General features: G+C 40.5%; 1 protein-coding gene across 2 annotated transcripts; it reads right to left on the bottom strand.

Annotated features, from left to right (window-relative positions):
• Window positions 1-1,264: 1,264 nt before the first annotated feature.
• Window positions 1,265-14,234, bottom strand: LOC308166983 (dihydrolipoyllysine-residue succinyltransferase component of 2-oxoglutarate dehydrogenase complex, mitochondrial-like). 2 transcript variants are annotated; one of them, XM_080541317.1, is made up of 15 exons: window positions 14,149-14,234; window positions 11,755-11,788; window positions 11,383-11,425; window positions 9,956-10,017; window positions 9,764-9,838; window positions 7,902-7,957; window positions 7,495-7,603; window positions 7,035-7,181; window positions 6,473-6,543; window positions 4,096-4,193; window positions 3,814-3,944; window positions 3,508-3,581; window positions 3,258-3,341; window positions 2,848-3,015; window positions 1,265-2,508 (listed from the first exon to the last, which is right to left on the bottom strand). In XM_080541317.1, the coding sequence occupies exons 1-15, from the start codon at window positions 14,209-14,211 to the stop codon at window positions 2,374-2,376; spliced, it is 1,350 nt and encodes a 449-aa protein (XP_080397443.1). In that variant the 5' UTR covers window positions 14,212-14,234; the 3' UTR covers window positions 1,265-2,373. The 2 variants fall into 2 exon arrangements, with proteins under 2 accessions (XP_080397443.1, XP_080397444.1); XM_080541318.1 differs by having other exon boundaries at window positions 9,956-9,981.
• Window positions 14,235-14,451: the final 217 nt, after the last annotated feature.

Below are 14,451 nucleotides of genomic sequence, written 5' to 3'. Positions count from 1 at the left end.
AGCAGTTAAGGCAAGGCGATGGAACAAAATGTCCCTATGAACCTTGACCAGTTGACTTAATTACATGCTTTACATTCATAGTTTGAACTTGATATTGAAGGTTTCCTTGGAACTGGTGGTGTTGAGGTTTATTAATAACCCAAACCTCTATAAGTGAAACTGTAAAAACCATGGGCATAGAGATGTTATGAATAGGTTTAGAATGGGCACTGTTGTCTAGTTGTAATGAGTATTCTTGGTTGTGCATTTGAAATAGACTTGATGTTCACAAACAGTGAATAGATGCCAGAAACAGAGTATAGAATCTCAGCTCTATTGAGTGAACCTACAGTCGTGTGGAAATATTAGAACACCCTATTAAATATTTAGTTCTTTTTTTAAGAAATATGGACATCAGTGGACATTGATCCCACCAATGTTCGTCTACAATATTTGGTCTTCTTTCAAACAATATCTATAGATAAAGGTGATGTAATTTAACCAAAAACAAGGAAAATGTAACTTTGTTATCATTTATTTAACAAAAAATTAGATCCCAATTCCTACTGACGAAAAAGTTAGGACACCCTATGCCCTAATAGCTGGTATTGCCCTCTTTGGCTGGCATCAATTAGATGTTCCCTATAATTGTCTACCAGTCTCTGACATCAACTGGGGGAATGTTTTTCCCTCTCCTGCAGAATTCTTTCAGCTGTGTGAAGTTTGAGGGGCGTCTTGCATGCACAGCCCGTTTCAAATCACCCCACAGCATCTCAAAAGTATTAAGATCTGGGCTTTGACTTGGCCATTCCAGAACTCTCCATTTCTTTTTTTTCCTTGCCATTTCTTGGTGGATTTACTGGAATGTTTTGGGTCATTGTCATGTTGCATGGTCCACATGCAATTCTGCTTAAATATTTGGACAGATGGTCTCACATTTTCCTCAAGCACTCTGATACAATAAAGAATTCATAGTGGATTATATGATGGTGATACTACTAAATAGGTAGTAGTAGTGGGGATTACTCACAGAATTCATTGCATTGCAATATTTTGGCTTGACTAGTGAGTGTGTCATTGATTTTCAACGTTATTTAAATTTTTCAGTTTTCATTTAATTCTAATTAATATTTTAACTCATTTGATTGTAAGAATTTAACAATGATATACATATTTTTTTTTAAAAATGCAGTGAGGGAAATAAAGAAACTCAAGACTCGTATGCATACATAAAACTCTATGATGTTTAATGTTTAAAATTGTTTTCTTTAAATAGATACAGGTATAGTAAACATCTGAGAATCTATCTGTTCCCAGGGGACTGAATAGCTCATGAGAGGTGGTTGAGCTAACTTGTGCGTCTTGAAAACTACTCCCAGTGATAGATAAAAGTTGTACGGTTGTATAAAAAAAATCCTGAACAAAAATAGTGTCTGGTCTTGCATGTTGTCTTCTCATGCACATTGAAAAGCATCTCAGTCAAGAAGGAAGAGGTTTCTCTCCTCTACTAACAGTCCAAAGACAATATGGATTGATACTTAAAAAAAAAAAAAAGGTTCTTCCTTCTGTGACTGTTGATGGCACTTGTTCTTATTTATGGTTTTACTTACGATGACTGTTGTATAGTTGATTCACTTACTTAGACAAATGTACTTAATGTAAGTCGCTTTGGATAAAAGTGTCTGCTAACTGACTTAAATGTAAATATAATGTGCCATTTACAATGCCGCTCAGTGGAAATCATCCCAGGAGAAGAAAAAAAAGCAGGGTTAAGCCAAGAGACAATACAAGGAAGACTCAGTTTTAACAGGGATTATATCCCCAGGAAAACCCTCATGAGGTTTACTGGTCATATAGTTAATACAGCCATGACAAGCGACAGTCATACTCTAGATTTATTGTGGGCATAATATGTCAAACTGAGCACTTCTCCTGGGTAGCATTATAACAACTATTTGGTAGCTTTTTATTTCTTGGTACAGAAATACAATTAAAAAAAAATATTTACCATAAAATTAAGTGATACTATAATTTTTTGCTTTAATATTATGGTGTAAATGGCATAACGGGCTCAATAAAAGCTCAGATTAAAAGAGGTACACTGTACAGTACATTGATATTCTTGAAATGTGACTGCTTTTTGATGTGCTTTAAACATACGTCTAATGTTGACACAGAAGGTACTGGATTCACAGAAGTCAATGGTATACTGTACCAACTGACACTGAGGCCCAACAAGTACTGAATAATCAGTCATTAATAATCTGAGCATGAATTGCTTGTCTCTCCTCAATCAGATGGATTAAATAACAATGGGATGTTGGCTTGTATGATTTGGGGGAATTATTTTCATATGATGAGCCTTTAGATACTCTTGGGTATCACTCAGAGGAATCACATGTCGAGGAGCAGCACTCGTGGGTCCTCCACCACTGCTTTGATCTTACGGAGGAAGGTGACTGCCTCTCTGCCGTCCACGAGGCGGTGGTCATACGTCAGCGCCACATACATCATGGGACGGATCTCCACCTGCCATGGATCGAGGAAAAAATAAGAACAACAAATGATACATTCATACAAAAGAAGTCATAAACTAGACCTCTTCCACAGCAGGAAATTAGAAGAGTTGGGTTCATGTCATTTAAAGGAGTCATGTTATGCTCTTTTTCAACAAGTTAATTTAGTTTTTTACTGTAAATATCACTCCGATTTTTATCTTAAGGCATTCTAGCATGCCTCAAATGGATGCAACAATCGCATTCCATGCTTAATTCAATTCCTGATTTGAGATTAACTATGTTTGTTATCAAATAAGTGGATACTATTACATACAGGCCTAGCTATTATTTTCCCAAGGATGTGACCCACCTTGCCCCCGATGGCCACAGGTCTCTCAAAGATGCCATGCATGCCCAGGATGGCTGATTGGGGAGGGTTGATGATGGGCGTGCCGAACATGGAGCCGAACACACCGCCGTTACTGATGGTGAAGGTGCCGCCATCCATGTCCTCTATGGCCAGTTCGTTCCTACGAGCCTGGGAAAACATGTGTCAAGCGCTGTCAAAACATTCTCTATTTACATTTAACTCAAACCCAGAAAGCAAGGTTGAAGCTTATATCTTATTAATCATAAATTGTATGTACTTGTACTTAACAATGTACCTGTTTTAGAGCAACAGTTCCACTTGGATTAAATCCTAAAACAAGGTTTAGTCACCTATAGATAATCTGTGAAAAAAAAGATCAAATAGGCTGCCTCTCTAACAAAGGTGTGTACCTTTTCTCCAAGTGCGTTGATGGTTTTCTCAATGTCAGCAAAGTTCATCATCTCTACTCCACGAATCACTGGTACAACAAGTCCCTGGAGAAATGTTGCAGAAACAAAACAGTCAGAACGAATGAATGAATGAATGAATACACAATTATCAACTTTCATCTTAAAAGCATTAGCAAGATCTCTACACTCAACATTTACAAGAAAAACAGGCAAAACTTTAAAACGTCATGTCCAATGGTCCAAGTCTTACCTTTGGAGTCGACACAGCCACACTGATGTCTACATAATCCCTGTACACAATTTCTTTGGTTGAATCATCAATGACTGGGGAAGAAAAAACAACAACAGCAAAAACCTGAAACTGAATTCAAATAGTAACGTTTTTTAAATGTATTTCATTCAAGTCTGGTGTGATTTCAATATAATTAGGGGGATATAAGCATCTTCATGGTGACCAAATCCATTTATCTTTACAAAAGCTTTTTGACATTACCAATCTATCAGTTGAAATAAGCTATTGTGGTGTGAAAGAGGGGGTTTTGGGTGAGAGGCTTACCAGCATTGACAGCGGGCTGGTCGTTCAGAGCATGTGCTGCAGCTTTCACAAACGCAGACATGAAGCCCAGCTTGATGTTATGCTTCTTCAGGAAAGCGTCTTTATGAAATTTTCTCATCTCCTGGATGTTGCTGTTGAATGGATTTGGGGGAAGAAAAAAAACATTGGAGGAATGATATGAGAAATGTGGTTTTTAGGTGAAAAACATGCTCATAGCGGAATGAGAGGTTTTTATTCAAAGCCACTTTGAAGTGCATTTTTGATGGGTGTTCAGTGGCTCACCTCATGTCCACCTCGTTGAAGGTGGTCAGCATAGCGCAGGTGTTCTGGGCCTCCTTCAGCCGCTGGGCGATTCTCAACCTCATCCGGTTCATCTTCACCTGAAAGCAACACAGCAAACTTGCATCCAATGTGATAATGGCTTCATTGAAAGCGAATGTTGATGTATGGATAAACGTGAATGGAATGTGGCTCATTCATTGTGGCTGTCACTAGTGTGTGATACAGATTAGGGATGGACGGTTTTTCGGTTATACCGAAAACCGGGGTTTATAAAAATAGAAACGGTTTTTTATCAAAACCGTCTGAAACCGATTATTATTATTATAATTTTTTTAATCCTGAAAAGGTGAACATGCTCGTGTTTCTTGCGAAGAACCTCGATTAACGGACTATTTAATAGCCTTTAATAGCTTTTATGCTCATTTTTTGTTACTGCCGGTTTTTGTTATTTAGTTATTAGCCATAGGTTGTGAATTAGAATTAGAATGAATGTGATCAGTGATATCTTTGCACAATTGTTTTACCTGCTTGCACTCAATTTGCACTCGTTTGTATTTATATTTATAGATGTTGTTATTTACGTTTGCTATTCTATTCTATATTATTATTATTATTTAATAAGACGTTGTGAATTAGAATTAATGTGATCCGTGATGTCTTTGCACAATTGTTTTACCTGCTTGCACTAAATTTGCACTCGTTTGTATTTATATTTATAGATGTTTTTGTTTACGTTTTCTATTCTATTGTATATTCTATGTTGTTCAAAGAATAAAACTGGAACATGTCACATGTTTGTCGTGTGTGAAAATAACAATGATACAGTCTGAATCTGCCGCGCAATGAGTGAGAGGTTTGGTCAGTTGTGAAGAATAACTGAGGATTAATATCTAATTGGGATTATATTTAAGGGTAACGAATCACTCTATGGGAAAGATAGTTGCCTTCAGTTATTGGTAGATAGGAAAGGTTTTTTACAATTACTCGCTTACATTTAATAAGATCATTTTCGCTGCTCTCTGTAAAGCGCATTGGGTCACTTTTGTGAGAAATGCGCTATAGAAATAAAATGTGATTTGATTTGATATCAATCAATCAAACTTTATTTATGTTCTATAGCACAAATCATGCATTGAATGTAACTCCAAGTGCAGTATTTACTAAACCACAATATAATAAAACAAGAGCTATACGGATCAAGAGTGTTTGTGCACAGCGCCACTGTGTGTGAAGGCGCTACTGAAAGTGATGACAGAACGCATGTCTCAGAAGATACGCGGTCACTTAGTGACGCAAAGGTAGTTCTGTATTTATCTCTATCTGTATTAGTACATTTATTTTGAAAGCTCTATTTTGACAGCTCTACCATGGGCACTTTTATTTTGATGGGGCATTCTTTGTTGATTGACTTACGACAGTTCAGGACGAGTCAGTCTCGCGGCATTTGGTTTTTATGAAAAGCTTTAAGTATGTTCACTACATAATTCTAAGTCTAATATTTCAGTGATTATTGAGCAGTATTCAAATATTTAAATACATTGAGCAGCAGCTGAAACTTTGTCTAAGAACCAAGATATTGAGAAAGCAGTTCATTCAATGAAGACGCTGTTCCAAGAGATGATCTTCCGTGCAGGCGTGCACCCTGGATCAGCAGAGCTGGTGTGTTAAGTGTTCATGTGTTTTCATGTATGGTGTAGCTTACAAAAGTCTGCCTTTCCACTTATATTTGTGAAACTAAAGGGCTCTGCACACAGCGTGCGATTTCTGTTGCGCATCAACGTTCCATTTTGAAGTTTGAATGGAAGTCTATGAGAACATCGCATTTACCCACACACGGCCCCGATTTTAATCGCACGGCGAACATTCGATTCCATTCATTTTGAATGGGACAAAGCACACGGCGTGCGAGTTTTGTCGCACTGCTTTGTCCCATTCAAAATGAATGGAATCGAATGTTCGCCGTGCGATTAAAATCGGGGCCGTGTGTGGGTAAATGCGATGTTCTCATAGACTTCCATTCAAACTTCAAAATGGAACGTTGATGCGCAACAGAAATCGCACGCTGTGTGCAGAGCCCTTAAGTAGCCTAAATGTGTTGTGACTGTGCTTACGGTGTTTTAATGGTGTTCGACATGAGTGTATTGTAGCAGTAGGGCTCAATTATTTGAAATTGGCGCTCTTTTTATTTTATTTTATTTTATTTATTTATTTATTTCGGTTAACCGGAAAACCCCGGTTTTAGTCTTTGACGGTTTTTCGGTTTCAGTAATTGGAAACCGTCCATCCCTAATACAGATATGTATTTTTCCCACTTGGCTGTGCTGGGTGAATGGTGCCTGTTAGTATGGGAAGGCAGGCCAAGGGGGGGGGGTCTTACCCTGTTCTCTGTCCTGGCTCCTTTGACTACGGCTGAAGCAGCTGGAGCTGCAGTGGGATGGACAGCAGAAACTACAACAGGGAGAGAGAGAGAGAGAGGGAGAGATAGAGGGAGGGAGAGAAAGAGAAAGAGAGAGAGAGAGAGGGATAGAGAGAGAGAGAGAGGGATATAGAGAGGGATAGAGAGAGAGAGAGAGAGATAGAGAGAGAGAGAGAGGCACAGTTACGAGAGGAATGGATGCAAAGCAATTCAATGACATGGTATTTGGACTTCAACAAAAAGTCACATTATGAATTATACATACTATGTCGGACAAGTGTTTGTCAATTGTGTGTCTGCATCTTTAGTGGCACTGCTACATACTTAACTCCGCGCATATTAATTGCGACCTACTCTGGAAAAAGATAACTCATGACCTCAACCTCAAGCCAGAACTATTATACCCTGCGCGTATACTGAAAACAAGTTCAAGAGACTACGTCGAGTGCTTACGTAACAGTCTGTCTCAGAATTTGAGGCTAAGTCACAAGTTGATTTGGAATGTTGGGTGCTGTTAACTCACCAGGTTTGGCAACGACAGGTTGTGCTGGCGCAGGGGGAACGGGGGGCATGGTGGTGGGAATGGCCGCAGCCACCGGGCTTGTGGGAGGGGGTGCTGAGGGCATGGTGGCTTCTGCTGCTGAGGTGGGAGCAGCTTTGGCAGACACGGCTGTGGAGAGAAAATGGACAATTCAATTAGTGGACCTTGACAACAGGTGGCAAGTAAGAGATACATGGTGTGCACTACAAGTATAAGCAAGCGTGTAACCAATCTCAGACCATATTGTCCAAAGGCGTTAAAATCAGTGGAGAGACAGTGGAACAGACGTAGGGCATATATTAAAATGACCGTGGGGGTTTAGTGCAAGAACAACGTTTTTCCACCATCTCAAATTGTAACTCCTTATCATATCTGAACGACGGGTACAGAACCGATGTATAACATAAGATCGATGGAGGATAGGAATGATAAGAACACACACCTCCTTTCTTGAGAGTAAAGAGGGGAGTTCCTCCCTCTACTTTCCCTCCATCTGGCACCAGGAGGGCCTCGATCACCCCGGCAGCAGGGGAGGGCACCTGCACAGAGGTCTGACAGAACACAAACAGATACCCACCCTTGTTACCACATGAAGAAAACCCTCATGTTAAAATTCAAAAGTCAGTGAGCTGCTGTTGGCTCTGGTAACTTTGTAAAACAACAAATGTATTCAACGACTTTTAAGGTCTTCAACACAGCGTGAATGGATGCCTCCTAACCACAGCACATCAGCTGTTCATTGGTATCATTGAGTTTCAGTGAATGATATAGTGTGTGGCTATTGTTCAAAGAACATGGAAATTGTTGGTGTTGGAGATATTTTTCCAGCGCTTTTTTTTAATTTTATACCTTGTCAGTCTCGATTTCACACACCACCTCATCTTCCGTCACTGAATCTCCAACAGCTGGAAGTGAGGAAAGGTATTTGTCATACAAACAAGACACAAGTATCTCCTTAGAGGCTTACGCTAAAGGCTGAAGTATCACAGATCTTTGACACGACTGGAGGGAGTTACAGGACTTATCATCAGGACTTACACAACTGGAGGGAGTTTTCCCAAAAGCTTTGTAGCACTGAATTAGTAGAAGTACTTAATTTTGCAACCCAGCCCCAAAGCGAGGGAGTAGCTATACACTGGTACATTAAGTGACTGCATCATAGTCAAAGAATATCATGACAGTGTAAATATCAACAAGCTGGCTGGAGACACTATCTATTTTAGCTAGATGGGTGAGTGTGATTCAATATTTTAATTTTGCATTCGAAAGTGACCAGTTGCTTATATAGCTAAAAAAAATAACCTAACCTGTGTCACACGATCTCCATTTCTGGGATGATGGGGAAGGCAAAAGAATGAACATCAGTGCCTTTTAATATGGGTGGGAGCAAGTTTGTCAGCCAAATATCTGCATTATCATGTCAGTGTTACAGCGCTGCACGCTTGTTTGGAGAGTCTGACAGAGATGGCTGGAGTCTGGAGATGTTCTTGAGGTGGAAGAAGGCGGATTTAGTGATGGATTTGATATGTGATTGGAATGAGAGAGTGGAATCCAGAATGACACCCAGGCCTCCTCATCCAACCCAGCGCCAAACTCCGGACCTTTGGGTAAAGAGCCTTCAGTGTGGCACCCTCTGGAACTCTCTACCCAAGGATATCCACGACTCTCCAACCCTGGACATATTCAAAACTGCCCTTAAAACCCACCTTTTCACCATTGCATTCAACCTTTAGTAGCTGTTTCGCTGTTTCTTGTTTTGCGTGTTTGTCTCTCTGGCTCTGTTCTGTTCGTCCCATTCCCTTGTAAAGCGACCTTGGGTCTGTGAAAGGCGCTATATACATTTAAGTTATTATTATTATTATTATTATTATTATTTAACATTTAGAGCATACAATAAAGCGAGGTCTAGGCCTAAATGTTTTAAGTCTTTTAAAAAATCTCCACAAACCTTTTGATAGGCTGGCCGAGTTGTCTCTGCCTTTTTCTTCTCATTCTCCGCGGTCAGCTTTTCAAACTAGCCATGCTCCACTATGTGATGCACAGTAAGTGCATTCTTGCACAGATTGCAGATGGCATGTATGACATCTGTCTCACACACTTTATAGTACTTCCACACTGTTATGTTTGTATTTCTATTCTAAACTAGGTGCAGGTTTAAGCCTTTTTTTTATTTACAAAATGCCAACTTGCCGGTAGGCTACAACACAGGTAACATTTGCGTATCTGCGACTGCTGCTCATGCTCAACTCTCCCGGTGCATACTGGGAACTGGAGTCCTAATGTTATAAACACATAACACCACACACACTGTCGACATATTTTAGTTTAACAAGCATGCGAGAGTGGCTCGTTTAGGTTAATGAGCATGCGACAATTAATTGGTTCACGTTGTTTGTGTCATTGATCGGTTGTCGTGATCGGCGACTAGAAAGCATTATCGGATTTTCCTGATGTCATATTTTTACTGATTATCGGCCAATTCCGATTGCTAGCTGATCGATCGGGGCATCCCTATTGTAAGTTCGGTGTTTGCAAATCAGTCTTCTCTGTGTGAATGACGTAAAATGTGTTAAAACGAAGAACTCTGTTGGTCTAGGTCCAGGAGAAGCATACACCTTGATCATCAAAAGATGATAAAGTAAGCTACAAAAGCTTTCGGGAAACTCACTCCTGGGCTATTTGTTGTTAATGTTTGCCCCAAGAATACCTACCTTTCTCCCACCTCACATCCCCCTCTGTGACAGATTCCGCAAATGCTGGGGTTTTGACGGTGACAACTTCATCCCCTGTTCACAAATGGAAAAAAAGGAAAGAAAGAAAGAATAATAAAACAAAACAGTGTCCAAGTGTAATAAACCCATATCTGCTAAATAGTTATGGATAAGAAGCATCTGAATACGTACTGCAAGCTGGACTTGTCTTGAAGAATCTGATTTGGAAGACAGTAGCTGGTAGAGATTCACATCTGAAACAAACACTTTATTTTTTTAATGTATAACAGACATAACAAGTCTGTCTGTTGTTCCTTGTGTAGAACCATACTGGGACAGATTCTCAATCGTAATTCCTGGTGTTCCTTAGTGTATTTTTGCTTTATCTGACCTCTACTAATAATGAATAATTCAATGGATAATTGGTCCCATAATTCAGATGGATCAGGGATTGTGAGAGGGAAGTGCAGCAGCAGGGGAACATGAGATATGTGATGATTTCAGATGAGTAGGGGAGTAACGGTTCTTAGGTATCCTATCGTTTAGTACCATCCCCTAGGTTCACGTGCCGGTTCTGAAGTGAACCGCGGTGCACAAGACTTGTTTGACTTTCCCACACGTCATCACACAAGATGGTTTCTGTTTTATCAACAAGCTGGACATTCTACTCTGCGTGTAGGCCTATTAAGAGATTACAGTTATTTACGATTGCTAAGTCGCAGTGTTCAAAACTGAAGTCACATTGTCAAAACTCTTCATACAGTCAGCGAAACAGAAGTCCATGTGGACCAAACGGTGACTCATTTTCACATTGCTTTCACACAAAATTCATTCAATGACCACGTTCTCCAAAATCCATGAATTCTTCTCTCATTCAAACTACACCTGCAAAACACTATGTATTTGCAACACATGTTTCCAATGTTAACACACTGTGTTCAAAACTTGGAAGAAAACAGAAACAGAATGATTTGGTGAATTTTCGCAGTAAACATATTGAAATGTCTAGAAAATATTAGCAGAATATATACAACGAAATGAAATAGACTAGACGCATTGCCAGCGAAGACATTAGATGTGACCAGATGCAGACTAGAGGGTGGACCAGAACCCTCAGGAGTTCTTTTTGTGTGAATGCTATTGTATTGTAGCCCTGGAATTTTTGTGTTTTCTTTTGGTTTGAACTTTTCATTTTCCACTTTTCATTTTCCACAAGTAAATGTAGTGTACTTTGAAGTAAATACCGTAACTTACTTTCTGCAAAGATACTGAAAAAAAACTAAAAACATTCTTATAATGAGCTTCTTTTGAGACATGTATGGAGTGTTTGGCCAAGATGCATGTTAATAATGCAGACTGTATGAAGAGTTTTGACAATGTGACTTCAGTTTTGAACACTGCGACAATCGTAAAAAACTGTAATTAGTACAGTAATTCCCTTAAATTCTAACAGCTTTAATACTCATTCAAAACCAGAAAACCCCCCAAATGGTTCTATAGTTTTCATAGGGTACACTGACACTCAATTTCACTACACATACATACTGTAGGCAATTGTCTCTACATTGAATAATGGTAAGGCAAAACACATGAATTAAGCAGGACATGGGAGCACTTACGACTGACTGTTCCTGTAAACCACACGATTTCGAGGGGAGAGGACTTCAAGGAGAGAACAGGGGAGAGAGAGGAAAAGAGAAGAAGGGGGGGGGGGGTATTAGCAGAGTGATAACAATGGCAGTAACAGTTGAGTCAGCCCATTCTTGAGAGCCAGTGCAGATAAGTATCATTCATCAATGAGCTGCTTAACTACTTATAGGCCCCTTCAATGATCTCAGCTACTTCATGGACATCATCATCTTCTGAGCGATGACTCACCCTCATAGGCATGTTTATTGATAATGAGGAACAAAGGCCTTAGAACTTGCATTAGTCGTCCTGAGCAGCTGAAACCTAACGCATACAGGGTGAAAGAAAAGAGGTTCACTCACCGGATGCAGCTCGTAGACCCAGCACATTGTTCCCCTGAAAAGAACGAAAAGGAAGATGATGAATTTAGTCAATCAAAATCAATAGTGTCTCCAATACATAGTTGATTGGAAAAGTGTGCTTTGAATCAACTGCTGCAGCTGCGGCATATTTTTATACAGACTAGTTTAGATGAAAGACCCATCTTCCAACAGCCTTGAGGTAAGGTCAAACGCAAAAGTTCAAACCAAATGGTTCGGCTTCTTATTGACAACTACAGAACCTTGGAAAGTGGAACATTCTTTCATGGCCACTCCCCTGTCTCCATAGAAACATCTCATTGTGCAATAAGTGTTCCAGACATGCTCTAATAACATTGCAGAAGTTCAATGCATTCTGAAAACAGATGAGTCACCTCTGCTACATTGCAGCCAGCATTTTCTTTTTTCATAGGCCTTGACAGGGATATTTGCTGAGGATAATTTGACAATATGATTTCTAGGGATAGTCTCCCCTTCACACCTTCTTGGTATGCCTGTGCAACCGGTTCATACATCCAGAACCTGTTGCTGTGAGCCTCTTAAACAAATATTTGAAATTCAAGCAATCTGATCCAGTACGCCCACTACCTGTGCTACCATTAAGCATGTCTCCTCTAAGGTCCGACCGCAGCTATGACTTTAACCCTAAAGGCTCATCAATTCTCACCTTGAGTTAGCAAGGCTCCTTAAAAATGCTCCATTCTGGCGGTTCCTCCTTACTATCCATCAACGTGTTGAGCGGGAAAGAAAATATCTGTAAAAGCCTGAAGGGAGCTTTGTTTAAGGGGCCCGCTAACTCAAGGTAGAATGGATGAGACTTCAAATTAGCTGCGGACGGACTATATAGGAGCCACAAAAATCAGTGTACCAACAGTGATCTCTCTGGGCAGGCCGGGCTACGGGTGGAGTAAGAGTGCAGCATGTCGCCACTGGCCTATACAGTTGCCTTCTGAATGATGCAATGCATCTTGGCCCTGTCGTCCTATACCTACCTACCCTGAGAGTCCTCCCAGTATAGTTATAGTTAGAAAACATTATCCCCAGAAAGGAAATGAGATTTGAAACAAAGGCTGGGGGGGGGGGGGGGGGCATTATCAACTGGAATGGAATACTGGACTGACATCTAGGGACTGCCATAAATGCATGCACAAACTGGTGCTATCAGAGATACCCACAGCCAGTAAAATGTCAAATGTTTGAATTGGAGTTGTCGCAATGCAATGCATTTGACGGAGTTCGCACTCATTCAATGTGCATTTACCAGGAGCCGAGTGTCCTGGTTATGTTTTAGCTAGCTCTATCGTTCTTGCTGACTAGTGAACGTACGTGAGGGTAAAGACCGGTGGATGAGTGGCTGAACTACTCTCACCACGCATGCCTAACATGCGTGGTGAGCATGCATGCCTAAAAGTCTATGCTTCATGCTTGAAATATAACAAGGGCTATTTCTGGCAGTTGCCAGCTGCAAACGCCTTCTCTCCAACACCAGTGTGTTATTGCCTGGCTGGTATAGTTGACTGTCTCTGTGAGCCACTGGGTCAGACTCTTCTTCCAACAAGTGTACAGCTTGCACCTGGCATAGTGGGAATCCCAGACTGAGGACACTATTATCAAACATGTAGCCTACCTACCTACTATGTTTAGATTAGATTAGATTCAACTTTGTCATCGCAGAGTACAAGTACAATACAACAAAATGCAGTTTAGCATCCAACCAGAAGTGCAAATAGTGATATAAGGGCATGATATAAATAGAACAAGAATGGTAGTGATAGGTAACTATGTAGGCTAATATACAGTATGTGCAGAGGTAGTATTGTAAACATCAGTATCGTTTAGTACAGTTATGGGCTATATACAGTTATGAGCTATGTACAGGTAGTGAGGTAGTTTATGTACAGTTATCTAATGCGCAGAAGTATATGTAGGCCTATATGAAGTTTATGTCATCATGTAGGTCTACCTACTATGTTCTATCAGTTGGTCTGCCTAATCGAAAAGCACATCTGCCTGGCCCTGTTATATAAACATTGGTGGTGGGTATGGGTGACAAGTGACAACCAGGTAAGCCAGCACAGGACACAGACTGCCCATGAGAATAATACAGCGTCTTAATGCATTTGCTAGAAAACGAATGACTATGCGTGGTACATTAGAAGAACAGATATACATGTGCGTTTCCTAATACAGTAGCTGGAGGAAGAAGCGAGCCATTTGCTTTAGACGGGACGGGACGAGTGTCATTCTGTCCTTGGGCTCCCCGCCGTGAGGCCTTCGGAGTTGTTAGTAGTAAGTATGCCCTTAAAAAAGCTTTGACAAACCCAGACTGTCATTGCAGTTTGCACGGTGAAATCTAATGTACAATTTCTATCCTACCTGGTTTAGCGCAGAGAGAGAGCGCCCAAGTGTTCTGGAAAGACATCGGGAATGGGCTAACATAGTGGATAAGGTGATGAGACCCAGGCGAGGGAGCGGCAGTGAAGTTCTCAGAGCCAAGGACTGAGAAGGTCTGCACAGAGCAGGAAGAAAGCAGGGTTGCCAGGTGGGATTGACAATTTCCAGCCTAACCACAGGCTAAAAAGCGCTAAATCCATCAAAAACCAGCCCAAAAACCTATATTGTCAGAAAACCGTTAATTACATACTATTGGGCAGGTGCCCATCTTCTGCCCCTAAACTG

The sequence above is a fragment of the Nansenia antarctica genome, assembly GCF_963989245.1.
Source record: "Nansenia antarctica genome assembly, chromosome: 1".
Lineage (NCBI taxonomy): Eukaryota > Metazoa > Chordata > Actinopteri > Argentiniformes > Microstomatidae > Nansenia > Nansenia antarctica.
This window is presented reverse-complemented; position numbering and strand designations above follow the sequence as displayed.

What these genes read in the sequence shown, in the direction of transcription:
- LOC308166983 (XM_080541317.1), bottom strand. Translation starts at nt 14,211, where the DNA reads ATGTTAGCCCATTCCCGATGTCTTTCCAGAACACTTGGGCGCTCTCTC. An exon ending in CTCTCTCTGCGCTAAACCAG is followed by an intron (nt 11,789 to 14,148) that starts GTAGGATAGAAA and finishes CGTTCTTTTCAG; the next exon opens with GGGAACAATGTGCTGGGTCT. An exon ending in CAAGACAAGTCCAGCTTGCA is followed by an intron (nt 9,839 to 9,955) that starts GTACGTATTCAG and finishes ATTTGTGAACAG; the next exon opens with GGGATGAAGTTGTCACCGTC.